Below are 27,406 nucleotides of genomic sequence, written 5' to 3' on the forward strand. Positions count from 1 at the left end.
CTAATCCAATGCAGACAATTCTTCATTGATACAGTCTTCTCAGATGATTGGGGTGATTGTCAAGTCAACAATTAAAATCAACCATCACAAAAGTTCTACCTCACTAAAGTAGCACGTAATGGATTTTTCCTTTTATGGAAAAGTGTTTAGTAAATTTTTTTTATTAGTTTTAGCTAAGCCCAAGAGTTTTTATTATTTATTTTGCTATAGCCTAATTATCCTCCCTGATCACATGGAAATGTTTTTAAAAATTGCAAATCTCCCTAAGGACCAGAAGCAGGTTACAGGCAATGACGTTCATATTGCATGAATGCTGAGTAATAATGGGCAGCTCACAAACTCACGGCATGTAGCTGACATTAGTTTTTTGTGTGTGCTAAAGTTCACTCTGTACTTTATTTTTTTCACATAATAAAGGAAGCTGAGTTTTGGTAATTTCTTACATTATAGTGGCATTCCACTACCAGAAAGTCTACCTTTGGTGAACCTTAGAGATTTACTTACATTGTTTCATGTGACATTTCATGATGTTCTGATCTTTTCTGGACTCATTAGTGTGGCCATCACACTCTGGAGGAACCACTGCTTCCTTCTGCTGTAACGTTTTAAAACTCGGTTCATTTTGTCTAAAAACAAACAAACAAACAATGTCTCTAAATTTCTGGTATGCTGAAGTTACTTTGTATTAGTGCAATTTATTCAAATTTCTAGCCATCTTTTGATTACCTAACAAATGCGTGCTCCCCAGATAGCCACTGAGGTATAATAGGAACTCACCACAAGATGAAAGGCTGGTCTTCAATGATTTTGGAAAGTGAATAAGTCACATCTGTGTGTTTTCAATGCACTTTTATGTGTCAAAGCAGTCAGACCTGATTTCTTGCCATGTTACTTTTCCTTTCAAGATAATGTCTGCCTCAACACACAGTGAATTTACATTTATTATGAATCCAATTAGCTTTCTGAGAACGGAAGTAAGATCCATTGGCTGTGGTTCCACAGTAGTCTCTGAAGTTCTTACAGATAGAGACATCGTTAATGTTTCTGCAGGCTTTCTTGCATAACAAATGATCTGGTTCAGAAAGCAAGTATATTCACAAATCCCCAAAGACATGAAGAAGTTATTTGATTTCTCAAATAAAGAAACATTATTTACTGGGCAAGGCAAATATTTTCCAGTAGCTTTAATATTATAAAAGTCAAATGGAGCATATTTTATGTAACCTTTCTTTTATACTGAAGGAAGTTTTAAAGGAAGCGGTAAGTGACATAAAGATATGTAACACTATGTAGTATGCTGCCTGGGGAAAAATATACGTGTGTTTGGTTACATAGATGTAATAGTATATGTCTTTAATAAAACAGAACTCACCCATAGAGTGATGATCTTGACCTTAAACATTAATGAGTTAACACAGAAAACTGATCTGACTTGAACACGGCTTTGTGTGCCAATAAAAAGAAGAAAGACATTGGAACACAAGCAAGGGCGAATAACCGAGAACATACATTGTGCTTTAATGCACATAATTGAAGTGCACTGAGATGATTCCTGTAATGGATGTCAGAATTAATAGGTGTAGTCTGCGTGGGAGAGAATAAAAGGAAAGAAGGGTGGCAATTTGTGCCAAAAACATTTACTAAGCAATTGAGGGTCTTTTAGAAAAGTGCAAAAGGAGAAAATAGAGTGAGAACTCAGATCTCCTTAGATTGTACTGAGTTTAATTCCTGTATTCTGTCAAAATCCATTGTTTTTCTGGAGCTACTTTTCTGTTTTCCTCTTACTTCTCTGGTATTTACAAAGGACCAGGAAGAATACTCAACAACCATCTCTTATTTTTTAATATTTGAAGGCAGTCCTAACTAGAAACATGAGGTTTGGAGATTATTTGCTCATTCTGTTTCATTTCTAATCCATATACAACATTAGCTGTGTTAATCAGGTGAGAAGTAAGAAGTAAGTTCCTTTAGCCCTTCACCACTTAGGGTAATACTCAAATTTCTTCCTTCAGTAAATTGGTTCCATAGTCCTTTAATTTACATCACTGATGGGTCTGCCTCAGCTCATGCATTTTTTATGACAGAGGTATCCTAGCTTTTAATTGTTCCATAAAATGCCTTTCTCATTACAGATACCAAGTTTCTGTCCTCCTTGTGAAATTCTCAATACATAACCCCTTCCCTTATTACTGACTCCCTCTGTTTTCTCTGATCTCATGGAATTAAGGTCTGGAATACTTACTAGTCGCTAAACTGCAACTTAAGAAATAGCAGGCAGACTTTTGAGGATCATGAACTGTGGACATAAGACAGGAAGAGCAAACAAGAGCAGGGAGCATGGGGAAGATGAAAGGCAATGAGAGGAAAGAAAGGGAGGAGAGGAGCGGATGACATTTTATAATTCAGTGTGTCTTGAAGAAGGATATCAGTATAGCTGCCAAAGTCCAACTTAGCTTCGAACTAACTTTAAAATAGAGTTTTTCTTGAGTTTTATTTAGTTCATGATTTTTTACTACAATGGAGTACCTGGCACTCACAGTCTACGCATTGGACATTCAGTAAATCTTTGAGTGGAAAAATAATAAGTAAACTATGTGATCCTTCCAATATGTTTAAAAACAAAATCTTATCATTTGCTATAACTAAACTTGATACCACTTAAATTCTCTTTGGAAACCTGACTTCTTAGTGGCTCATTTGTTGTGTAGTTTTCATAGAACCACAAGCATGAAAGCTGCATCAAATCCTTATGCAATTCATTCTACAGAAAGACACAGGCTAGTGATGAGAAATAGGTGAGTCTGCAATGCTAACATCCTTCAAATGCAATCAAATATAATCAGGGAAAGATACATATGTGCTTAATGAGCTAACACATTATTACTAAGCTCTTTTGTTTGTTTTGTTGGGTTTTCATGTGGGAAAGCAATTGTTCTGCCTCTAGGATATGAATCAGGAAACTAACCATCAGATATGTTGTTCTAATCCCCAAACAACACAATGATGGTCTGGAGAAGGTTTATGAGATTGGAGGTAGCTCTGATGTTCGCATGGTTCATTTAAACATGATTTTCTGTTTCCTGAAATTCTGTAAACTGTTTGTGAGCAGAGAGAGCACAGGTGTTCTAATAAACGTATCTGAAAAATTTTAAAACCAAGAGGCTAGGTCTAAAGTTGCTCTCTCTGATGGAAGAAAGCATTTTTCTGGTTCCATTTAAGTAATGCTCCTCCAATTTGATCTGTAAGAAACTTTTGCAAATGTTTACTGAGGGTTAAAAATGGGCTAAATGTGTGACTTCTGATCTGGCCTTCTCTTAGAACATGTCCACAGAGGTAAGTGAAGAGATCTACCTCTATGCAGAAAGAACTTAGGAGGTAGGAGAGGCACTGAAGACAGGATCTGGGAGGGATTTGGAAGAGTCATGCTGGGGAGCTGCACTTGCTTTCCTTATAAACAGAATTGCATATACACAGTTCCTAGTGGTGATGAAGAGTGAGATCTTTGTAGAATGCCCAGACTGTCATGATTGGTCAGGATTACTGACTGTAGGGATTCAATACAAGTTATAAACATGTACAGAATCTCTGGAGCTCCCAGGAACCAGTTTAGAAACCCACAAAACCAGGAATATCAGCAGCTAAGAGAAATAAGCAACTACAGAAAAACTATGGCTACTCCAAATTCAGAAATTAAAACTTCTAATGCTACATTGATGTTACAATTTTAGACAAACCTATCATTCTTTGTTTGTTTGTTTTTAACCAGTGAAAAAATATTTTTTTTATTAAAGGTGGGGAAACATGCACACATGAGCAAGGCACACAAAGAGAAAGACCCTCTGTAAAGCAAAGTCATTCCAAAAACCAACATCTGGCTTCTCCTAGAAGGCTAGGTATTTTAAAGACTTCAGGAGATTACCTTTTTCTAATTTATATTTGGCCAGTTTAAACAATGGCAGGGAAGCTGATAGGCCCACAACTTGGGGCAAATGTGTTTTGATTCTAGCCTTGAACTTGTTGGATTAGTCCTGCACCAAGTGTCCCTACTGATGGGAAGAAAATCCCATTAGATCTTTGTTTAAAGCTTTCAGACTTTTGTCTTAGGTCAGATGAGTAGGGGAGAAGCCAAGTGTTTGAGAATCCTCTCCCTGTCTGTCTTCTGGAAGGAACAGTAAAATAAGGCCTTTGGTTTAGTTTTTTGTAGATGGACTAAGTGATAAAGAGGCTGGTTGAGGGTTCTCTCAAGCCAAATGATCCTTGAGGATCATATTGTTTACTGCCCTTAACAAAAATAAAAATGAGAGAGAGAGAGAGAGAGAGAGAGAGAGAGAGAGAGAGAGAGAGAAAGAAAGAAAGAAAGAGAGAAAGAAAGAAGGAAAGAAAGGAAGAAAGAAAGAGAGAGAGATTTATTTGTGTACCTACAAGGACTTAAACACCCTAAGTATAACCAAGGTTTAAAATGATCTGTAAAATAATCTGTGTCAGCAGCCCACAGAATGGGAAAAGATTTTCACCAACTTTCGAGGGCAGCCTGGTCTACAGAGTGAGATCCAGGACAGGCACCAAAAACTACACAAAAAAACTCTGTCTTGAAAAACAAATAAACAAAAATATGGGGTACATGTCTAGAGAGGGAATTCTCAACAGAGGAATCTCAAATGGCTGAGAACACTGATAGAAATGTTCAGCATCCTTAACCATCAGGGAAATGCAAATTAAACATACTCTGAGATTTCATCTTACACCTGAAAGAACAGCTAAGATAAAAAACACAAGTGACAGTTCATGCTGGAGAGGATGTGGAGCAAGGGGAACACTCCTCCATTGCCAGTGCCAGTGAAAACTTGTACAGCCATGATGGAAACCAATATGGTGGTTTCCCAGAAAATTGGGAATCAACCTATCACAAGACCCAGCATATACCCTGAGCATATACCCAAAGGACACTTCATCATACCACAAGGACACTTGCTCGATTATGTTCACAACTTATTTACTCATACTAGCCCCAGACTTGGAATAACCTAAATGTACCATAACGTAAGAATGGATAAAGAAAATGTGGTACATTTACACAATGGAGTATTACTCAGCTGTTAAAAACAATGACATCATGAAATTTGCAGGCAAATGGATGGAACTAGAAAAAGTCCTGAGTGAAGGAATCCAGACCCAGAAAGACAAATATGGTATGTACTCACTTATAAGTAGATATTAGCTGTAAAGTAAAAGATATTCATGCCGTGGTCCAGTGTGGTGGTATTGTGTTCCCCAAAATATTGTGCACCCTAGTAAATTTATCTGGGGTCAGAGAACAGACAGCCACTAGATAAAGAGGCTAGAAAATGGTGGCACTCATGCCTTTAATCCTAGCATTCCAAAGACAAATCTCTCTGGATCTCTGTGAGTTCAAGGCCACATTGGAAACAGCCAGGCATGGTGACACAGGCCTTTAATGCCAGAAAGTGAGCCTTTAATCCCTCTTGCTCACACCACTGCGGACAGTTCTCCCACTTTGGCAAGTCCAGTTCCCCAGTGCCCAGACCTCCAGAGACAGCTTTCCCATGACCTCCAACAGTAACATGGGCTGTGGACATCAATACAGACCCGGGCTGTGGTCAGACCACAGACCCAGACATGACCCTCACCAGTAGCACATCAGGACAACATATGGCCCCCAGGTGTCAGCCTAGGCCACCCATATCAGTCTATTCCTCACCATCAACACACCTTCACTTCAGCTTCTCTGCAAAGTGCATGCAACCACTTCCCTTCTCCATCTCTCCCATTTCTCCATCACATACCTGTTCACTGCAGTGGGATCTGCCCAGCATGGCCACAGGGAGGTTGGAAGTCCTGTCTTTGTTTAATTTTTTATTTTGAATTAATTTTTGGCTTATGGAAATGCTGTAAAAATAGTCAGAATGTGTTGCCATAGGTTTTCTCAGGTCCTGCCCTGCCCCCCCAGTCCCTCAGCCACTTATAAAATAATCATTCAGAGGCTAATATTGATTACCAATTGTTTGGCCTATGGCAGGCTTCTTGCTAGCTAGCTCTTATAACTTAACTCATTTCTATTAATTTATAAGTTACCACATGGCCATGGTATCACCAATCTGTTGGCACCTTGCTGCTCCTTTTGTGGTGGCTGGAGTCTCTCCTTCATCTCCTTTCTTCTCTCCATACATCTGCTTGGATTTCCCTCCTGCCTCTAAGCTGCCTTGCCCTAGGCCAATGCAGCTTTATTTATCAACCAATCAGAGCAACACATATTCACAGCATACAGAAAGACATCTCACAGAAAGAATATTTCTTATATATTCTTTCTGTTTTCCTTAGTGTTAATGTCTTATATGACATAGCACAATTTTCAATAAAGAACTTAACATTTGCATGATGCTATGAACCAAACTAAAAACCTAATTAGAATTTTAATAACTTCAGAAAGATTCAAGCAAGAAATATTTTCAGATTAGGCAACACACTACCATTTATTCCTTTGTATAGACAAAACTATTTACTTGATTTTTTTTCTGCCTAAAAAGCTTCTTTTATCATTTCTTATAGCAAAACCCTGCTACTGACAAAAACAATATTTAGGTTTTATTTGTGGGAACCTTTTCCAGAATTTCTAACTTTCATTTGTTTTAAGTGTATGTGTGTGTGGTATGTGACATGCATGTTTGTGTGTACATCTGTCCACATGAGTGTGGGCATGTAAGTGCATATGTGTGCACATATATGACCAAGCATGTGAAAGCCCAAAGTTGATCTTGGGTGACTTGTGATTGCTCTGCTCTATTTGAGGCTGGGCTTCTCCCTGTGCCCAGAATTTGATGGTCTAGCCTACTTGCCTTGAGGATCTATCCAAGTGCTAGGATGGCAGGTGGATGACACTCTGTACAGCTTTTAAAAAAACTTAAGAATTTTATACCTGTATACAATGAAATATGATCGTGTCCATCTCCATCCTGCATTTGCCTCCTCCAACTCCCCCTGTGCTCCCAACTCCACCACCTCACTTCATGTCTTCTTCCTTTTGATAACACACCAAATCCCACTTTTGCATGGTATCTGGGGATTCAGGGCTCACACATATGTGACGAGTGTCTTAGTCTATGAGCTGTCTCTCCAGGCCCTTGAATTTTAGTTTTAAATAATTTCACTGGATGTGGGATTTTAGTCTTATATATTTCTCTTTTAGGCACAGTCAGATGTCATGCAGTTTTCTTGGGATTTCCTTTCATTTTGCTTTTCTTTTCATTATTCTTCCTTTGGACTTCAGTTTTTTTGTTGGTTTTTTTTGGTTTTTCGAGACAGGGTTTCTCTGTGTAGCTTTGCACCTCTCCTGGAACTCACGTGGTAGCCCAGGCTGGCCTCGAACTCACAGAGATCCGCCTGGCTCTGCCTCCCGAGTGCTGGGATTAAAGGCGTGTGCCACCACCGCCCGGCTTTCATTATTCTTCATTTTTTTGAGTTATTTGTGGTCATTCTTTCCTTATCCCTTTTATGTGTCTTTTCCCCCAAATGATGTGAGAAGTTCTCTCTCTCTCTCTCTCTCTCTCTCTCTCTCTCTCTCTCTCTCTCTCTCTCTCTCTCTCTTTCTCTCTCTCTGTGATTGCTCCTCACAATTTTAGTTATGATGTCTTGTTATGATTCCCTTTGGTTATGCTTAAGGGATGTATGATTCTACAAACCTGAGAATACAAAATTTTTAGACTGTTTGGAAAATGTTGCCATTATTTCCCATTATTTCCTCAAATGAGTACTTTCTTTTCCCCTTGGAATCTTCAAATTTCTCTCTAGACTTAAAATATCAAGTGATATTTTTCTTATGTCATTGAAATCTCTCTACTTATAAAAATATTTTTTATCTCTCACTTAAAGATTTTTTCCTTAGCTCTTCAAGTTCACCAAAACATGTTTCCATAATGGACAATTAGCTTATGTCACTATTCAATTAAATTTTAAGTGTAGGTACTATTATCACCATACATGGAATTTTTGATTCAATTTCCCTCCATTTTGTTAAGGCTTCCTTCCAAATTCTGTCATCTCATTCTATTACGTCATGTAGCTCTTATTCTAACAACAGGTAGATAAGGATGATCAATGTTCCTATGTTTTCATTTTTTTAAAGCATTGAGTGATTTTATTTGATGCTGTATCTTGGGAACATTTTATTGATAACTAATGGAGTTCAGTGTTCTGTCTGTTAATGTGGTATGCACATAAGTTTCATTAGTTTAAACTTGTTTAAAAGATGTAGACATGCTTCGAATAACCTTCAGTCTAGTGGTAGTTCAATTCTACTGCCCAGGAGTATTCTTCTTTGTCATATTTAATTACTTAGGATTTAACTCTAATTCTATTTATCCAAATGGGAACTTGGTTTGTTCAGCCTCTAGTTTCCATTTATTTCCTCTATCAATTTATTTCATCCTGTGCACATACAAATTAATATTCAACCACTGAGTTAGGGAAACCCTAAGCAGATTTCTGAAGACTGCTCTCTCCATAGTTCTCTTGGCTCTGAAGCTATGACCCATAAAACAAGTTTTCTCTGTTTCCTAAATTCTTTAACCCAGTATGAGTGCTTCCTTTGTCTGTTCAGAAAGAAGCATTCTATTTAAGTATGTTTGTTTTATTTTTTTACAAACCTAAATACTGTATTAAATGTATAGATATTATTTAATGCTTAAGAGTAGTCACTCAACTTTTACAGAGTAGTTTTATATTTATGGTGAGTAGGTTATTCTGACATGATATTACATCATATGCTAAAGAGAAGTCCATTGTGGTGTGTGTGTGTGTGTGTGTGTGTGTGTGTGTGTGTGTGTGTTTGTATGTGGTGTGTACATGAATTCCTGGGTATGGATATACTTGTTTGAGAATGTTAGAGAATAGACTATTGTGGTGATATTTTATTTGTGTCCCCCCCAAAAAAAATTTATCCGAGGATCAGAGGAAAAAGCCAACCACTATATTAAACATCGAAGTCAGGCAATGGTAGCACATGCCTTTAATCCTATCACTCAGGAGGCAAGGCTCTGTCTGGATCTCTGTGAGTTCAAGGTCACACTGGGAACAGAGCCAGGCATGGTGGCACACACCTTAAATTCCAACACTAGTTAACTATGGAGATCTGGAGGTCAATACAGATAGACAGGAAGTGACAGAGCTGGGCAAGAAGAGCAAGTGATGTAGCTGGATGGAGAGAACAAATGAGCTAGCAGAACAGAAAGGCATATAGGCATGGGTATACAGGAAGTAGGTCTCTCTTTGGAGACTGAGATGTTGGTGAGGTGAGGTTAGCTTGTAGCTTTTCCTATTCCTCTGATCTCTCAGGTTTTCACACCTGTATCTGGCTCTAGGTTTTTATTTAATAAGACCGTTTAGCAATTTGTCTACAGCCTATGATGTATGTCAGGTAGTTTCCGCATATTTCTTGAGGGTCAGGACTCTCATTGGTTGGCATGGAAGGAGCTTTGTCATCTAGGCCAAACTATCTAGTCCATACGTTTCCTAGGGATTTGCCTTCCTATGCCTTCAGTCTTGCCATAGCTGCCTTGACAGGCATAAAAGGGGCTAGACTGAGTGATCCATCTTCTTAGCTCCTTTGAATATTTTCATACAAGGACATATATTTTTAAAGTGCTATCCTACCTGCTTTTTAGAGGACGAATCCTACCTGCTTTTTAGAGGACGAATGTTTGATGATCAGGGTGAATGGAAAGATATCTTTTCAGAAATCTGTTAAAGTTTTATAAGAATATGATAATGAATATTTTGGCTAGAATGATTTTAATGTATTTTATAGGAAATGATTGGGTGATTTTGTGTTGAATTCAAAAGAAGGGAGGCTCAATTACTCCTGATTTTGATGTGGTCAAGGAGAGTAGAAGATGAAACAAGAAAAAAATCATGAATGACTTCTAAGGAAGTTTCTTAAAATGACCTTTGGTTTGAATAGAGATAAAGTAGTAGGGATGAGTTTAAAGGGGTTTAGGAGAATCAAGAGCTCATTTTTGAACAATTTATCTTTAGTAAAGCTATAAGAATTCCAAACTAGACAAGGAAGTTAGAGATTCTGAGGCCAAAATTTTGTGAGTGTAAGAAGTTAATAGTTTAGGCTTTGATATAATAACATTCACTGTGAAATTTCAAGCAAAGCAGAAAATGTTCTGTATTTTCCAATATGTTCTCAGATCTTTGTTTCCAAGAAGCATCTTGTGGAACCAATGATCTATGGAATATATTTTAGCAATTTTGCTCTGGGAAAAACGGAAGCCGATGACTAATTGGAGGTGGGGTGTGGGTAGTCACATGAACTAAAATAGTTTGTAAAGGTTATTTTGGCAGGGGCATGCTTTGATGAGAAGGAGCCTGGAGGCCTAGGGAACAGATGGGAGCCTGTTGATATCAGCACTTAAACAGTTGGGGATGAGGGTCCAGATGAAGGATGACAGTGGGAATCAAAATGAATATGCAAGAGAGTGTGAAGGACAAAAAAATCATCACAAATCATCCTTCATTTTAAAGATATATGTGGTAGAATGATAAGTGAAAAATTCAGTATAGGTGAATATATATGTGTATATATACATATATATGTATACACACATACATATATATATTCATATGTCAGAGATCACACAGCTAAGCCTAGAATAGGAAAAATTTATATTCAATTCATTTTAAAGACTAAATTAATGCCCCATGCTGCTTCTTCTCATGTAAGCACCTGGATTGAAAGAAAAAGGCCCCCACAGGGAGTGGCACCATTAGGAGGTGTGGCCTTGTTGGAGAAAATATGTCACTGTGGGGGCATGCTTGGAAGTCTCTTTTGCTCAAGCTTCCCTTAGTGTGTCAGTTGATTTCCTCTTGCCCATAAGGCAAAATGTAGCACTCTCAGCTCCAGCACCATGTGTGCCTGCATGCTGCCATGCTTTCCATCATGATGATAATTGACTGAACCTCTGAAACTGTAAGCAAGCCTCATTTAGGACAATTTCTGGAGGAAAGGGGTCATTTAACCTTACACTTCCATATCACAGTTCATCATAATTAATGGAAGTGAAGGAAAGCATTCAAGCCAGGACACTGTAAGTAGGAGCTGATGCACTGATAATGGAAGAATTCTCCTTACTGACTTGCTTTTCACTGTCTTTTCAGTTTGCCTTCATATACAATGCAGGACAACCTGCCCAGCATGGAACTCACCACAATGGGTTGAGGTCCTTCTACATCAATTATTATTCAATAAATTGCCTCATAGACATGCTTATAGGCCAATCAGTTGGAAGCAATTCCTCAACTGATATTCTCTCTTCTTAGATGACTCTTAGCTTGTGTCAAATTGACAAAAAAAAAAAAAACCTGGAAAGCATATAAGCAAAACAAGAGGAGATTATGTCATGTAATATTATAATTAATATATAGTAGAATATAGGTCTGGAAAAAGTCCAGTTTTGGAGAGATGGTACAATCCTGCTCTTGCTGCTCTTATATTGGATCTCAGTTAGACTTCAGCACCTACAGAGAGACTCACAATTACCTGCAACTCTAGTTCCAGGGTATCTGACACTCTCTTTTGGTCTCTGTAGACTCATACATACACATAGTATATATAGAAATGCATATTGCACACACATAAATTTAAAGTGTTTACTGCAAATGTGCATACATAATCAGCATTATGCAATGGGAACTGCTTGAGTTAATTTAAATATTATAAGATCCTTATAAAGGAATATGATATAAAATTTATGACACAAAGTAATATCATGTGATGTATAATTGGATTCGTGATATGAGTGGCTATGATTTATTTTCATGATTAAAGCTATAACCAAACACCCCCTCCCATATTGCTTTACTCCTGAAAGTTATGACTGTTAAAATAAAACAAATTTTTGAAAACAAAGTAATAGGACAAGTGAAAAATACAGCCCTAGCTGTATGAGAGTCATCTAATATACATTGCATTATTTGCCCTACCACACAAAAAACTTTTACCAGTGACCTCATGATAACACTAAGATTTAGAACTGAACTTATCAAACTCACAATCAATTCCCTGCAGTACTGAAAGATGACTCAGTTTCATGAGATTTTTCAGGTGGTACTACTTTACACTAACGGCTTTTTGAATGCCACACAGCTTCTTGGGCTTTACATGTTGTGATGTTTTAATTTACTGCCTAACTATAGTCATCTGAGCAAACTTCTTGGCTAAAGAAATAATCCTCAACCAAAAATTAAGAAGGATGTATTAGTTTGTTCTCCTTTGTTATCACAGAATACCTGAGGCTTAAAACTTTATAATGCAAAGAGGGTTGTTTAACTTAGTTTTGGAGGCTAAATGGGTATTAGATAGAGTATCACTTGATCTCTGATAAGGGATAGATGGTGATGATACCATGCCTGCAGAATGGGGAAAGTGCTTTTTACCAACTCCATATGTGGTAGAGGATTAATACCCAAAATACATTAAGAGCTCAAGAAACTAGACATCAAAAAAAAGCAAGTAATCCAATTCAAAATAGGGTGCAGATCTAAACGGAGTATTCTCAATAGAGGAATTTCAACTCACTGAGAAACAGTTAAAGAAATGTTTACCACCTTTAGTCTTCAGAGAAATCCAAATAAAAACTGCTTTGAGATTCCATCTTACCTGTCAGAATGGCTAAGATCAATAACACAAGTGGTAGCGAGTGCTGGAGAGGATATAAAGCAAGGGGAACACTCCTCCATCACTGGTGGGAGTGCAAACTCGACCAGCCACTAAGGGAATCAATATGGCAGTTTCCTCAGAAAATTGAAAATCAAGACCCAGTTATACCACTCTTGGGCATATACCCAAAGTACATTTTATTTTACCACAAGGACTCTTACTCAACTATGTTTATTGTGGCTTTAGTCAAAGTAGCCAGAAACTGGGGATGGAGGGCACTAGAACACATGGCCCACTGATTCAGTGAAGCAGGGTGCATATGGGATCACAGGGACTGAAGTGCCAAGCACAGGGTCTCTATTGGTCTGCACCAGGTCCTCTGCATATATGTTGTGGCTGTTCGCTTGATGTTTTTGTGGTACTCTCAACTATGGGCACAGGTGTGTCTTTGATTAATTTGCCTGCTTTTGGGAGTCTTTTCCTCCTGTTGAGTTGCCTTGTCCAGCCTCGATGTGAGAGGTTCTTGTCTTACTGTATCTTGTTTTGTTGTTGTCTCTTAGAGGCCTGCTCTTTTTCTAAAGGGAGATAGAGAAGGGGTGGATCTGGGGCAGAGGGGGGAAAGCTGGAAGTAGTGGAGAAAGTAGCAACTGTGGGAGAGATGTATTGTATGAAAGAAGAATCTGTTTTCAGTAAAACAAAAAAATAAAAAAAAATTCAGCTTTCTGTGTGAACACATACATTCAAGACTATATCTAAACCCCAATAAGAAGGTTCATGTTTTAATTTCATTTTAAGTTTGCTCTGTTTGAAACAAATCTGACAAAGCAATGCTGTGCAAACTATTAGAAAAAACTATTAAAAACAAGTTGACACACTGATGACAAAGGAAAATTGGACAAAGAGTAAGTAGATGCTTTATGTGGGGAAATGTGAATGAATGTTCCTGCCTGAGAAAATGGTTAAAAACAAGATTTTTAGGTGGAATGGATAACTTGAAATAGTATTTGCAAAAGAACTATGGTAATAGGGAAAAACAAATAAAAATGAGAATAAAAAGTGATATCACACTTGCTTTCTGAGCCATCTGTGGAAACCAGGCCGAAGGGAGCCACAGTCAAAAATGGAGTGATAAATTCCAGTCCAGTTTGGGGATCTCATTACCAGGGAATTGCATTCAATAGAGAAATACAGAGAAGTGCCTCAGCAGGGTCAGGAAACACCAGGACTGCTTACAAGACAGCTTTTGTTTATTATTATTATTATTATTATTATTCACTTAATTTCTTCCTTCCTTCCTTCCTTCCTTCCTTCCTTCCTTCCTTCCTTCCTTCCTCCCTCCCTCCCTCCCTCCCTTCCTTCCTTCCTTCCTTCCTCCCTCCCTCCCTCCCTTCCTTCCTTCTGGTGAACTGATGAGTTTTATTGGGGTTATATAAAGGAATACAAGTGAGAGTTTACTTACAGAAAAGAAAATTACTCAAAGACAACTGCATCCATAAAAGCCCACCCCAGCACAGGTAACAGCTCACCAAGGCTGGAAGCCTGGAGTACACTGCACAGTCTACAGGCAGCTCAGATTGAAGAGTGTCCGTTCCATGTAGCTCAGTTGCAATGGTCCTTCTTTTAGGCAGCTCAGCTGCTTCTTCCAGCTGTGCTTGTCTGGATGTCTTCTTTGTAGTTTGGCTTGTGTACATGTGATTCCCAACAGTCTTTCCTGCTGTTATGCTCTTGGAGTAGCAAGAACCTAGTGAATCTTATCAGTTTCAGGAACTTCTTGAAATTTTTTGAGTTATTTACTTCCTGTCTTAATGGAACTTCCTTGTAGGATAGAAGGTTTCACCTACCCACCCCCGAAACACTGAAATAATCTTTTGTTTCACCTCCTTATAAATATCCTGTCCTAAAATAATCTCCTTTCTTTAAATTTTTTTTTTTCTTTTATATCCCCGGGTCGTGACAAGTTTCCCTCCAAGATAGAAGACTTTTAACCTCAGAACAAAGTGCCGTACAACACCTGACAGAACTGACAAGCAGACACAAGTAAATATGTTGGAATATTCTTGAGTGGGTTAACTTGCAAAGAGATGTCAGTGAGCTCCATGAAGTTCAGAATTTGAATGAGGAGACGGAGTTAAAGGCAGATGGTATATGTTAGTGTTGAAGTTGACATTGAAAGTCTCTGTACAGATGTACACATTAGGATCACCATAGAAGCAGATATGAAAAAGAGAATGAAACAGATGAAGACACCTGAAGAAGCTATGAGCAAAATAGTTTAAAGGAAGAGAAGTTGAGATCTTGATCTTCTTAATTTATGACATCCAGCTTTTCTGTGTTCCTATGAAACCCACACTGACTTGTGTACACATCATCTAAGAAGTGACCCACAATTTCTTCATAGAAAAACATTCCTGTAGTGAAGGAGAGATATAATAGCTGTGCAGAAATAAACTCAATATTGCATAGTGTCATAAAAGAGGGTATTGCAAGTATTACGTTTCTGAAGGGAAAGGTTTCCCCAATACAGGCTTATAGCTCTGAGGAGAAAGGTATCCTGGAAATCAGGAGCCAAGACATACCACAAAGTCACACTGCACAGCAAACCTCACACAAGAGATTTATTGGGAAAGACACAAGAGGGTGGCTGCCTCTGCCTGAGCGAAAAGGAGAAAATAACTGAGCATAAGGCAGGCTTATATAGGGTTTCTTGGGGGTGGAGTTTTCCATGGCAGAGTTTCTAGGGTGGGGATAGGTAGAATTTTAAGACCTGTGTCAGGAATGGGCCCAGGGTTATAGATGTAACCGTCTTGTTAAATAAGAAACACAGAGCCAATGCAGAGAGATGAAAGCCCAAGGGGTCAGAGATAAAAACCTTACCCTTCACTGCTGCTGCTGTCCTCTTCAGCCAAAAGACCTACATCCTGTGTGTTTGTCCTTTTTTATTGACTTTCTATTCTGCCTTCTCATTGGTTGTAAACCCAACCATATGACCTCCTCGTCACTGCCCATCTATACAGACCTCCAGGTCTTCTATGGTTGGTATTGAGATTAAAGGTGTGTGTCTCCATGCTGGCTGTATCCTTGACCACACAGAGATCCGCCTAGCTCTGCCTCCCAAGTGCTGGGATTAATGGTGTGCACCACCACCGCCCAGCTTCTGCTATGTCTTGCTATTAGCTCTGACCCCCGGGCAACTTTATTTATTAACATACAAATAAAATCACATTTCAGTACAAATAAAATATCACCATACAGGAATCTGTGGGTTTTTGAAACCCAGAAGTGAGCTCAGACTTTTTACACTACAGGGATGAAATCTAATGTGTCCACAGACTCTCCGTGGGACAACTAGGCTAGTTGTTTCACCTGTCTTAGCTGTAGTTCCCTTACCTCTAGAGCAGTCAGGCACATTAATATGTTGTATACATTGATTGCAGAGTTTCAGTTCTATTCTGGTAGATGATAACCATCCTAAACTGTTTACTCATTTATTCAATGTAAGTTGGGGATCTCCTTCATTTGAGTGGCTAAGTTAACATGTGGAGAGTATAGTGCAGTCCAGGCTGTATTTTCCATCTGCAGCTCCATATTTTGCTGTACAGCTCACATAATAATACATGGAGGCACTCTATTTCTGTGTTATAAATTCAGAAGCAACTGACAGCCATGTCTCCTTAAATGGGTATCATAGCATGCTAGGGCTGTGCTACCCAGTTGGGTTTGACCTTGCTGGTAAATGAGCAGAATGAATTTTCAGACTTCCTCTAATCATGAGACCTTGTCAGCTTTGTTTCTTTCTATTAGCTGATGCATATCAATATATTTAATTTAGGACATGTATTTCTTAGGGCATGCCTATAACAGCTAATTTAATTTAATAATAATATAATATAAGATAGCCTCTACTATTATCTTCACCTCAAACATATGGAAACTGAGGCTCGTGTAATGAAAATATCTTGACAAATCACACAAAAAAATGTGTTACTCACAACTGTGTCCTGTTCTTCCCTTTTTTTTATTTTTGTCTGATTTGGGAAAAATTCCCAGATACAAATAAGGACCTAATGACAGAAATACAGACTCTAGCTTGCACAAGTCTTGAGTTCAATCTCCAGATCACCAAATAATTTTTTTTTTAAAAAACATTGGATACCGTGGCACTTGCTCATAATCCGAATTCTGGGAAAGCAGGGATATTTGGCTCAATGAGGCTCGTTGGCCAGCTGGTCTAGCTTAATTGATGAGTTTCAGGCCAGAGAAATACCCTATCTTAAAACATAAGATGAACAGTCTGAGGAATGACTGCCAACGTTGTCTTCAGAGCCTCTTTTTAGTCTTACAAACAGCCATCTGAGAAAGAAAGGAAATCTGTTTAAAACGTTAGGACAGACAGATTTGGTCAAGGCAAGGGCCTGTTCTCCTGACCTGAGCCCAGTGTGCTTGTATCTCAGACTCTGTCTTCAAGCACCATGTTTAGAGAAGCTTTCTCCAAACACTGACCTGGGGTGGAGCAGGGAAGCATTGCTGGTGTTCCTACTATCAGTACCAGGGCTTCCTGCATTTTGTTATTAGCAGACAAATTTATTTAATCCATGTGATGTAAGAATAAATGGCCTTGATAGAATAACCCTGGCTTCAAGGATGGTGAGATTCTACAGAATTCCAGATTAATAATGATCTTCATATGGGAAGAAAGTATTTTAATTTTACCTTAATTTATATTTTGTTTAATAAACACAGTTATATAATATGATACACACACACACACACACACATATATTCAGTATATGCAGTCATATATCTAGACACGTCTGTTTTTGTGTTATTAAGTACATGTCTAAATTAATATTTATATATTAATATACACAACAATTATAATTGTATATGTGTAATTAATGCAATTGTTAATTTTGTTTATGTATATAATTATTTCTCATATACCAAGCAATGGTGGACACATTTGTTAAAATAAAACTCTAATATTTTCCCCTAGTTGAGAATGCTAGCTGAGTTATCTTTCACTTTAGCTCATGTAGTACATCTTTTAAAACTTCATAATGGAAATGTTTACTTACTTTTTTTTTAGTTTTTGATATGAAAATTAATTGCATCATTTTCATTTTCTCTTCCTTCCCTAACTAAGACTGTTAAAAAAAATCAATTAGCTTGCTAAGAGGAAACTAAAAGAAAGCAAGTTTTTATAATGACATAGTATTGTTAACCCTAAAGAAAAAGGCTTGGCAATAATTTAGTGTGGTAATATGGAGAATAATACTATAACTAAAAGCAATTTAGTGGCATAGGGAAAGGATAATAGAAACACAAGTCCTAAAATTTATTTGAATGGTGACTGTGAAGTGTGTGTGGGGCACAAGGCATAAGATTTTAGCTTGTGATTTGGTTGATCCAATCCTGAGGATTTCTGAGCATCTAATGTGTTCTCCCTCATTATTCTTGCTGCTCCTTAATTTTTTTTGAATCCCTCTCATTTGGTCTACAAGTCTGCATTGCTTTGTGTCAAAGGATTTATGGATCATCTGTGGATTGCTGGCCAATTAAATACACTAGCTTTGAAAATTTTTATGCTTCAGCCTTGAGCTAGCTAGTAATCACTCAAAAGCACTGTAAATAGCCTTTTTGCTCACAAATCTACCTTCCCTCAATACACAGGGATATCATATTTTCAAGTGCTACATAATATACTTCTGTATCTAGAATTTTCTATGTCCAGGAGCGCCTATCACTAAGTCATTTCAAATGTTTTACTAGAGCACTGTTATTCAATTAAATATTTCCTGACAAACAAGTTGTTGGAGCTGGCACTAAGTAACATGCATAGTGAAAGCAGCAAATTCATGGAGTTGAGCAGAAACATTAAATGGAACATCATCTTTCATTGTGGAACAGCTGCCTTCTTTTCAAAGGAGAGACTTTATTTCTTAAAAGCCTTGTCTGTTAAGTTTTAGGAACTAACTATAAGAAGTAGAACTAGGGAGATGCTTTGGAAAAACAAGTGCCTTGGTCCCCCATGGAAAAGAAATAAATGGCACAAGAAAACAAAAATGTGAGTGATTCACTGAGTACAGTCAGTCTGTGTTCACAGCTCTCATGTCCTCTTAGGATAGATTTCTTTTAATCAACAGTAGAAACACTGTGTTCTCTACAGAAACTGACACCATTTCCAGAGTATCTGAAGTGTGGTGAGGGAGTATACATCCCATGACTACCAACAGAGAAAGTCGTTTTAATTTTTAGGCCTTTAAAAATTTGTTTATACTCAGTACGTTTCTTTTTTTTTCCCCATGCTTCCCACTCCTCCTTGTTTCTTTATTTCTTTAGTGGCACAGCCATATCTGATGGGAATGGCAGAAGTCATAAAGCCAGCACAGCTTGTAAGACAAATTGCTAAATAATCTTATTAATAAAAAACCCAGAGCCAGATACTGGGGTAAAAACTGAGAGAACAGAAAAGCAGAAAGAAGCCAGCCATATTCTTACCACTTGGAAATCCTCAGCCAAAGAGACCTACTTCCTGTACACCCACCCTTATATGCCTTTCTGTTCTGCATCTCACTTCCTTTCTCCACACAACTACATCACTTTCTGTCTGTCTGTACAGACCTCTAGACCTCTATGGTTAGTGCTGGGATTAAAGATGTATGTCACCATGCCTGGCTCTGTTCCCGAGTGTGATCTTGAACTCACAGAGGCCTGGATGGATCTCTGCCTCCTAAATGCTAGGATTAAAGGCATGTGCTACTGTTTCCTAACTTCTGTTTAATACAGTGGCTAACTTTTTTCTCTGATCATCAGATAAGCTTTATTAGGGTGCACAATATATTGGCGAACACAATGCATCACCACAATAACTGCTTGACAAAGATCCAGCAAAGCTGAGCCACGTGATGGCTGCCATGCCACCTTTTGATTTTCTTCTCTACCTGTTGCATACTTGGGACACTTTTAATATTTGTACAATTTGAGGATATTGGATTGATGGAAAGTTTCGTATTAGTCATTTATGCCTTCTCCAAGGAGCAATGCTTCCAAGCTTCCCCAGGAAAGTCCTGAGCATACTACCGCTCTTGCTTTTAGAGAAATATCTTTATCTACTTGAAAGTCTTTCTCATGCCTTGGAGGTTGTTATACACATAAAGAAGCCAGAGGTCTCTTTATGAGGTTCTGAGATATTTTTTAAAACATCTGCCCCTGTACTTACTCAGGACAAGACAATCAGAACAAAGTAAACTTAAAAAGGTCAACAAGATTCAGTGGGCTATAAGAGATGGCCAGAGTTCAGATTGCAAGCCTCTTGCCACTACACACTCAGGCAATTATGTGGCATATACAGCAACAAAGTTAGATTAGCTGAAGTTACCTCAGCCTTACACAGAGACTTATATTGATGATCAAAGTATGGAGTGGAAGATGATAAAAGAATGAGATGTCAGGATCTCCCTTTCTTAGAAACGTTAGCAGATACAGAGCCACTGTGGTGTCATATGACCATTAACAGCAGAATTCCAGGATTAGACATATAGACAAATTCTATAAGGATATAAAATATAAACATTGTGTTTATGCCAGAAGTTGAATAATAACTGCAGCAGCTTTGGCCTGAGGATTTTTCTTGGGCACTCTGACCATTATGAGTTAATGATGCACAGCTTGAGATGTGGCAATACACCCAGGCTGGCTTGAAGATTTTGTTTTGGTCTAGTATCCTTGTAACCACAAAAGCTACTAGCCTGAGAACAGGCTGTTATATGCCTCTAGATTCTTAAAAATTGGGTTATGGGGTAAATTAGTAAAAATGATTGCTCTGCTTATCAATGATGTCAAAACTTAAAGGAAAATGATTGGAAATGATAACTCTGTTCTGTCATAGCTTACTAATGATGACTAAAAGATGAGCAAAAGGAAGTGAAATACATGTCCAAAAAACAGAAATGTTATGATCTATGTTTTGAAACAACATGATGTATCCTTTCTTACTAAATTCTGTATAAATAAAGAAGCACTCTGGCTACTAGTCAGTCAAGTTGAAAAATTCTCACCATCACTATTGCCTGGCTCACCTCTGGCCCCCACCAACTCCTTACATACTCTGCTGGGACCTGTTCATCGCTGAGGATGGCTCTTGGCACTTTAGTATGACAAGGTATGAGGAATTGGCTTTTTTGTACTAACTAAATTCTTATTACAGTCTCAGTGGCTCATCAGAGAGGTATGGGATTTGCCTGAGGCCTTCCTTGCATTAGGGACTGAAGGACTTAGGTCACATTGTCAGTAACAGTGTCCTCTTGTGGCAGGTGGTGAGAATTACTGGGATTTCACTTGGTGTTTGTATGGTTGTATTTTCCACAGAAAGTGCAGAGTTCATACTCCAAAGTCAATCAATTGTTTCTGATTTTAGAGATAAACATTCCCAGTCTGCACAGATACTAGTTATGTCTGAATCCCATTCCATTTAAAAAAATGTAGTCTAAACATGAACCAAGCTGATGTTGCTTGAAAAGAAAGCCCATCGCTAGAGTGAGTTCTCACTCTGGACATAGCATTAGCAATGCATCCGGACCTTGAGGATATAGTTACTGACCTGTTTGTACTAAACTTTTAGGGCTGTAAATATGAGGAAAAGTAGGGGATTCTATGGGCTCTTTTATATGATATGGGCACCAAAGTCACGTATTTTTCTAAATGAATCTATTGCAACGGAAGTGTGATGCTAAGAGGAGTGAGAGAGAAAATAGAGACTGGTACTCAGCAGAGTGGGTATTGGAATTAGATGGGAAGTTTGTTCCTAGTCTTTGTATTTTATAAAGTCAAGTTTAACATATGCACATATCACATACACATGCATATATCACATATGCAATCTATTTGTATTTACATGTGCAGTAGATATATATAATACTGTGATAAAATACTTGACATAACAACTTAGAGTGGATGTATTTATTTTGGCTCACTTTAGGAGGAGTCAACTCATGATTGCTTGATTTCACAAACTTGGGTACAATATTTTGGTGGCAGGAGCCTATGAAGATGGGGCTCATTCCCGCAGAGTAGATAGGAAACATGAAGGAAGGGACCAGAGACCAAGTCTCATTTGCAAATGTCTCCAGTGATCCATTACCTCCAACAGGTCCTCACTTCACCTTCTAGAAACTCTCAAAATAATGTTAGGAGCTGGGAACCAAGCATTCAACACTTGAGTCTGTGGGGACATTTCATATGCTGACTCCTCCTCAAATCATATTGCAAAATGCATTTAGTCCCTCTCTGGGAGTCCCCTAAGTCATCACAATTCCAACATCATTTCAAGAGTCTTAAGTTCAAAGTCTCCTCTGAGAATCCAGGTAATCTCTGATCTCTGAGCTCCTGTAAAATGAAATGCAGGTTACATAAGCCCCAGATATGAAGGAGCAGAGTAAAGTGTCTCATTGCAAAATGAAGAGATGAGAGAAGAGTAACATGGATTGGAAGGATGCAAGACCTTTGGGCACAGGAGCACGGCCATAGTGGCTCATGTGTGGACTCCATAAGACAACTTTGTGGAACTAGTTCTCTTCCTCCCTCTTAACGTGTGTCCCAATAATCAATCATGTGACTGGGCTTACGTGACAAACAACTTTTCCTGATGGACTGCCTCACAGGCCACCACTGGTCAATTTTTTTGTATCATTCTTATCTGAGATCATCCAGAATTGTCCATTCTGTTTATAAAATTCTATGGCTTTTCTAATCTGTGTCTCCAAACTTTTCTCAATTCCAGAAAACTGGTAACAAGTAACTAAAAACCACATGGTTGGGTTTGGTCATAGCAACAGTCCCATTGCAGGCATCAGTTTTCTCTCCTGGTTACTCTTCCATCACTGTGACAGAGTATTGGTCAGAGTATTGGAGGAAAGACTTACTTCTGCTCACTTTTCAAAAGTCCCAGCCCATTGTTTCTTGACCAATGTGCTTGAGAAGACCATTGTGGTGGTGGTGGTGGTGATGGGAAGGATGAGATGAGAGACATTTGACATTCCTTCCTGAGAGAGAGAGAGAGAGAGAGAGAGAGAGAGAGAGAGAGAGAGAGAGAGAGAGAGTCCTGTTATGGGAAATCTAAGTTGTTCTGTCTAGTCTATCAAAAGTTAAGAGACATAATAATTTAATAATTTCCATCTTTTAAAAGAGTCCCCCAGTCATTATTTAAGACTTTGTGGCTGAGCCCTGACCATTCAGAATAAGGACCCCATCACATTAGACACAGAAACCCAATTGGCCTCCCTCCTGCACATGCCACCCTGCTTCCTTGCTTAAGTGTCACTACGCACTCCTATGCAGAAGCAAAATTCTTCTCTTGCCAAAATGCTTTGGTTGGTGTGGTCTCATTTTCTTAAGACCCATTGTAAACACTGGGACATGATGCAGTCGCTCCCAAGAACATGACTTTAATGACATGTCCTTCCGTTAGACACAACCCTATAGTTTCCAGAACCTTACAAAATAATACCATCAGCAGTGGATCAAATATTCTACAAAAAAAGGCTGTTGTGTACATTTCATATTCAAATCATAACATTATCACTCTAGGGATGATTGGAAAAGCACTGATAACACTTAAAAACATTTACTGCCTTCCAAGTTTTTATTTAACATAGTTATGATCACCCTTTATTTTGTGCCTTAATTTTTAAAAAAAAATTAAATTTGAGCACTTCATTGCTCTTATGAACTCTTTGTGCAGCCAACTGCAGTGGTGTGTACCTATAATCTTAGTATATGGGGGCTCAGTCATGAATATCATGAGTTTAAGGTTAGCCTAGAATACAAGAGTGAAATAAAAAATGCTTTATATACTTCATATTAAATAAAGTTTATGCCTCTACAGACTTGTTAATTTTATAGTTTATTTAATCATCTCTTGCATTTGAAACAATTGACTTTTTTTTTTTTTTTCGTGACAGGGTTTCTCAAAAGTGTAGTTTTGGTGCAGGTCCTGGATCTCACTCTGTAGACCAGGCTGGCATCGAATTCACAGAGATCTGCCTGCCTCTGCCTCCCGAGTGCTGGAATTAAAGGCGTGAACTACTGCTGCCCAGCAATTTATGTCTTTTTTTTTTTTAGCTCTTTCACTATGTTATGTTTCTTTCTCCCCATCACCTCTCTTCCTCTTTGTTCTTATTCAGTTTAATAAGAAACTTTAAAACCTTGAGATATGTGGGATCTTCTAAGACAGGGTTAGAACTTTCAGGAAATATTTAAGTCCATTAGTTAGTATATTGAGAAATCTCATGAAGGGGAGGAAAGTCATGATGACAGCATCCCTCCAAGAGACAAGCTTGAATCAAGATTATACAGAGACAATACATATGCATATTTATGTACATATGTGTATGTATATATGTGTGTTTGTGTAAATATGTGTACATATTTGTGTGTGTCTTGAATATTTGTGTTAGGTTAGCTCCATGAAACTTTAGCTAGTCAGCAGCTGGGATTAAGAACAATATGTCCAATTAAATTCTAAAACACATTGCCAGTTCAGCAGCCTTTGTTGAGTAATATGGTCTCACAGTTTTGGAGTATTATGGCAGCTGGCATGGATGCCTCTTTCAATCCAGATGTTCTGGTAGCTGAATCCCTTCAAGACAGGAGTGGAAGAACCTTGTTTTAATTAGTGGTAATTGATGTCTAAATAACACTCAAACAATCTGGTGGGCAACTGTATATTGAGCATGGTCAAGGAGAAGAGTGTTAACTTCCTAGCTTTAAAAGACTACTGAGGAGCAGTCATGGTAATGGCTGTGCACACTGGTAGTGGGAACAGATCACTTAGGTCAATCAAATTTGGTCAAGCAGAAGCCAGGGACCAGGGACCTCTTGAGAAATTAAGATGGTGTGTGTGTGTGTGTGTGTGTGTGTGTGTGTGTGTGTGTGTATGTGTATGTGTGTTTGCTACTGGGGACTGAATGCCAGTCAAGCACTGTACTGCTCAGCTATATCCCTAACACTCTTTTTACTTTTGAAGAGTAAAGAGTTACCTGTGTTGGCCTTCAACTCACTCTGTAACCCAACTTGGTCCTTAAATACTATAACCTCCTTCCTCAGCCTCAGGTGTAGATGAGATTACAGACCTACACTGCTATGTCCAAGGTCAGATGTACAGACATATTCTCAACAGATTTGAAGAGCTAGTTTTTAATAAAATAAAAAATTACTGCCACAGTGTATGAAAATTGTCAATATGCTGTATTTTTGCTCTTAAAATCTTTTAATCCAAATATGTTTCTTTTCCTTTTATTTGAACTTTTTTATTAGAAAATTAGTGTGATTTCACACTATGGTAAATTATTTGTCAAACAAAATCTCAAATATCAATAATGAATTGAAATCTTTTTTCAGTGTTAGGATCAAAATGTTTGGTGTAAGAGTAAAATCTATTTAAGCATAAAATAGTCAGTTAAAATGTTATTAGTTTATTTTAAGATTATTGCTGTTCCTTGTGAACTATGTTGCTTGACTTCCAGCATTTCAGGAGATAAAATAAGAACTGATACTCCAGATCTGAGTGCTTCTAATGGAAAGCTGTTGTAAGTAGACTAGATTCTGATACAAGTTGAGTTTGAATTTACTCTATATGAAACAACCTACTTATTGATGACATGATTAAAATAAGATATCTGTATATTGGAGAGGGGTTAGAACCACCCATAGCCAGGTCTTAAAGTGGGTTACTGAATATATGAAATTTTCTTTAAGGAAAACACAAGGTCAAGTCATTCACTTGGAACCAAGAGCCAATTGTACTATGGATTTTAAGCTATGCTAACTCTTAGAGGTACACATCTGATTCTGAAATCTTACTGAACTTTTATACTCATTTACTGGTGTTTATTAAGGTAGAAACAAGTACCATACATAACATTTAAGCTTTTTTAAATAAGTAATAATGATATTACAAAACCACAAAAATGAAAAAGAATGTCACTGATTAATTTATGAAAATTTTATAATATTCCTAGTCAAGGAAACCAAACTTGTCCTAGTCTTACATTTCAGATTATATGGTTTTAAAGACTAAAAGTTGACACAGTGTATTTATACTTGTAAGTGCTTTCTTAAATGAAAATTGCATGTTATGTTAGGATTTTCACACATAAAAAGAATGAACATAAAGAGTTAGCATTAGTGCTTGTGCAAAAAAACCCTCAAATCATCATTTATTAATGAAAGATAGTGTTATTTTGAACTGCATAGTGCACAGATCTTACAATTTTTATGCACTAATACTGCCAAAGATAGTGTGTGTGTGTGTGTGTGTGTGTGTGTGTGTGTGTGTGTGTGTTTACATGTTTTATTTAAGGGTAAATAGGAAATATGTTCCTAACTCAACTTCAAAAAGTATCAAAGAATAGTGACGTTCAAGGCACATTATGCTCCCATTACATTCCCATTATGACTGAACAGTTGCATCTACGAGAGAGAAATTACAGAACAGTTATTGTATATCTGGAGATTTTTTAATAGTATTAAAAAATAAGAATAGGGCTGGAGAGATGGCTCAGAGGTTAAGAGCACTGGGTGCTCTTCCAGAGGTCCTGAGTTCAATTCCCAGCAACCACATGGTGGCTCACAACCATCTGTAATGAGATCTGGTGCCCTCTTCTGGCCTGCAAGCATGCATGTAGGCGGAACACTGTATACATAATAAATAAATAAATAAATCTAAAAAAAAAAAAAGAATATAAAAGTGTGTGGAAACCACTCAACCTGCTCTGCTTAGAATAGTTAATTTATTCTGGCAGGTGACATTTTCAGTTTCTTCCTCTTTCCTTTCTCCTCCCTTTGAGGATGTTTGAATAGCTAATGCAAATTACTATAGCTCCAACACGGCCATCACTATCAGCGAAATGATCCATCCCTTTGAATCTCCAAAATCAAGTGGTGCTCCTTTGGTAGAGTTTGGAACACCTATACTGGAAGGTGTTGTGGGAGGGGGAGGAGGTGGCTCACTCCGACAGGTTGGAATTGGTGGCTGCCATGTACTGTCACCCTCACACATGACGATGTCGCTCCCATGGAGGAAAAGCCCCTGGTTACATTCAAACATGACCTTTGCTCTATAGGAATATTTCTTGCTGAATCCTGATGTCTGTCTCCCATTTTGAATCACGGGACGTGGACATTTGACCACTTTGCACTCAGGAGGGTTAGCACTCCATAATCTATTTTCAGAGCAATAAATCTTGCTCTCGCCAACAAGTGATAGTTCATCCTCGCCAGGAACGTGGTTACATCGGTAAGTTGCCACTTCATGATATTCAAATACATCTTTGTGACTTGGGAAGAATTCTCCATTTGTTATATTTGGAGGTGGTTGACACAAAATCTTTGAACATACTGGGGGTTCAGCACTCCAGTGAACATCTGATTCTGAAAGAAGAATACAATATAGAACTCCTTCACCAATTAAGTAAAATCCAGGATTGCAAACGTATTGAATTTGTGTACCAAACTCAGAACTTCCGTTCAGGTAGTTTACTTGGCCGTTTACGGGATCATCTTGCCTTGGACATGATTTTTTGTAACAAGCATTCTTTGAAACGGGTGACCACTGGCCGTTTGCAGCACACACACTGGAGATGTTGAAAGCAGGTTGTCTTATGTATCCTGGTCTACATGTATATTGTACTTGCTCCCCAACCCCATAACTGGTTTTAGGATTGCCTTTGAGCT

General features: G+C 38.1%; 1 protein-coding gene across 2 annotated transcripts in view; it reads right to left on the reverse strand.

Annotated features, from left to right (window-relative positions):
- Positions 1-27,406, reverse strand: part of LOC131918826 (membrane cofactor protein-like) — a 31,281-nt gene that overhangs the window by 3,688 nt on the left and 187 nt on the right. The window contains exons 2-3 of one of the 2 annotated variants that reach the window (XR_009381095.1): positions 22,597-22,716; positions 505-626 (exon numbers count right to left, since the gene is read on the reverse strand). Coding sequence is in view for 1 of the 2 variants with exons in the window: in XM_059272995.1 (XP_059128978.1) it covers positions 26,547-27,103 (557 nt within the window). In the remaining variant the exon portion in view is untranslated. Of the gene's footprint in view, positions 1-504; positions 627-22,596; positions 22,717-26,414; positions 27,104-27,406 lie in introns of those variants that run through there. The other variant, XM_059272995.1, reaches the window with a different exon arrangement.

The sequence above is a fragment of the Peromyscus eremicus genome, chromosome 8b (assembly GCF_949786415.1).
Source record: "Peromyscus eremicus chromosome 8b, PerEre_H2_v1, whole genome shotgun sequence".
In the NCBI taxonomy this organism is placed as follows: Eukaryota; Metazoa; Chordata; class Mammalia; order Rodentia; family Cricetidae; genus Peromyscus; species Peromyscus eremicus.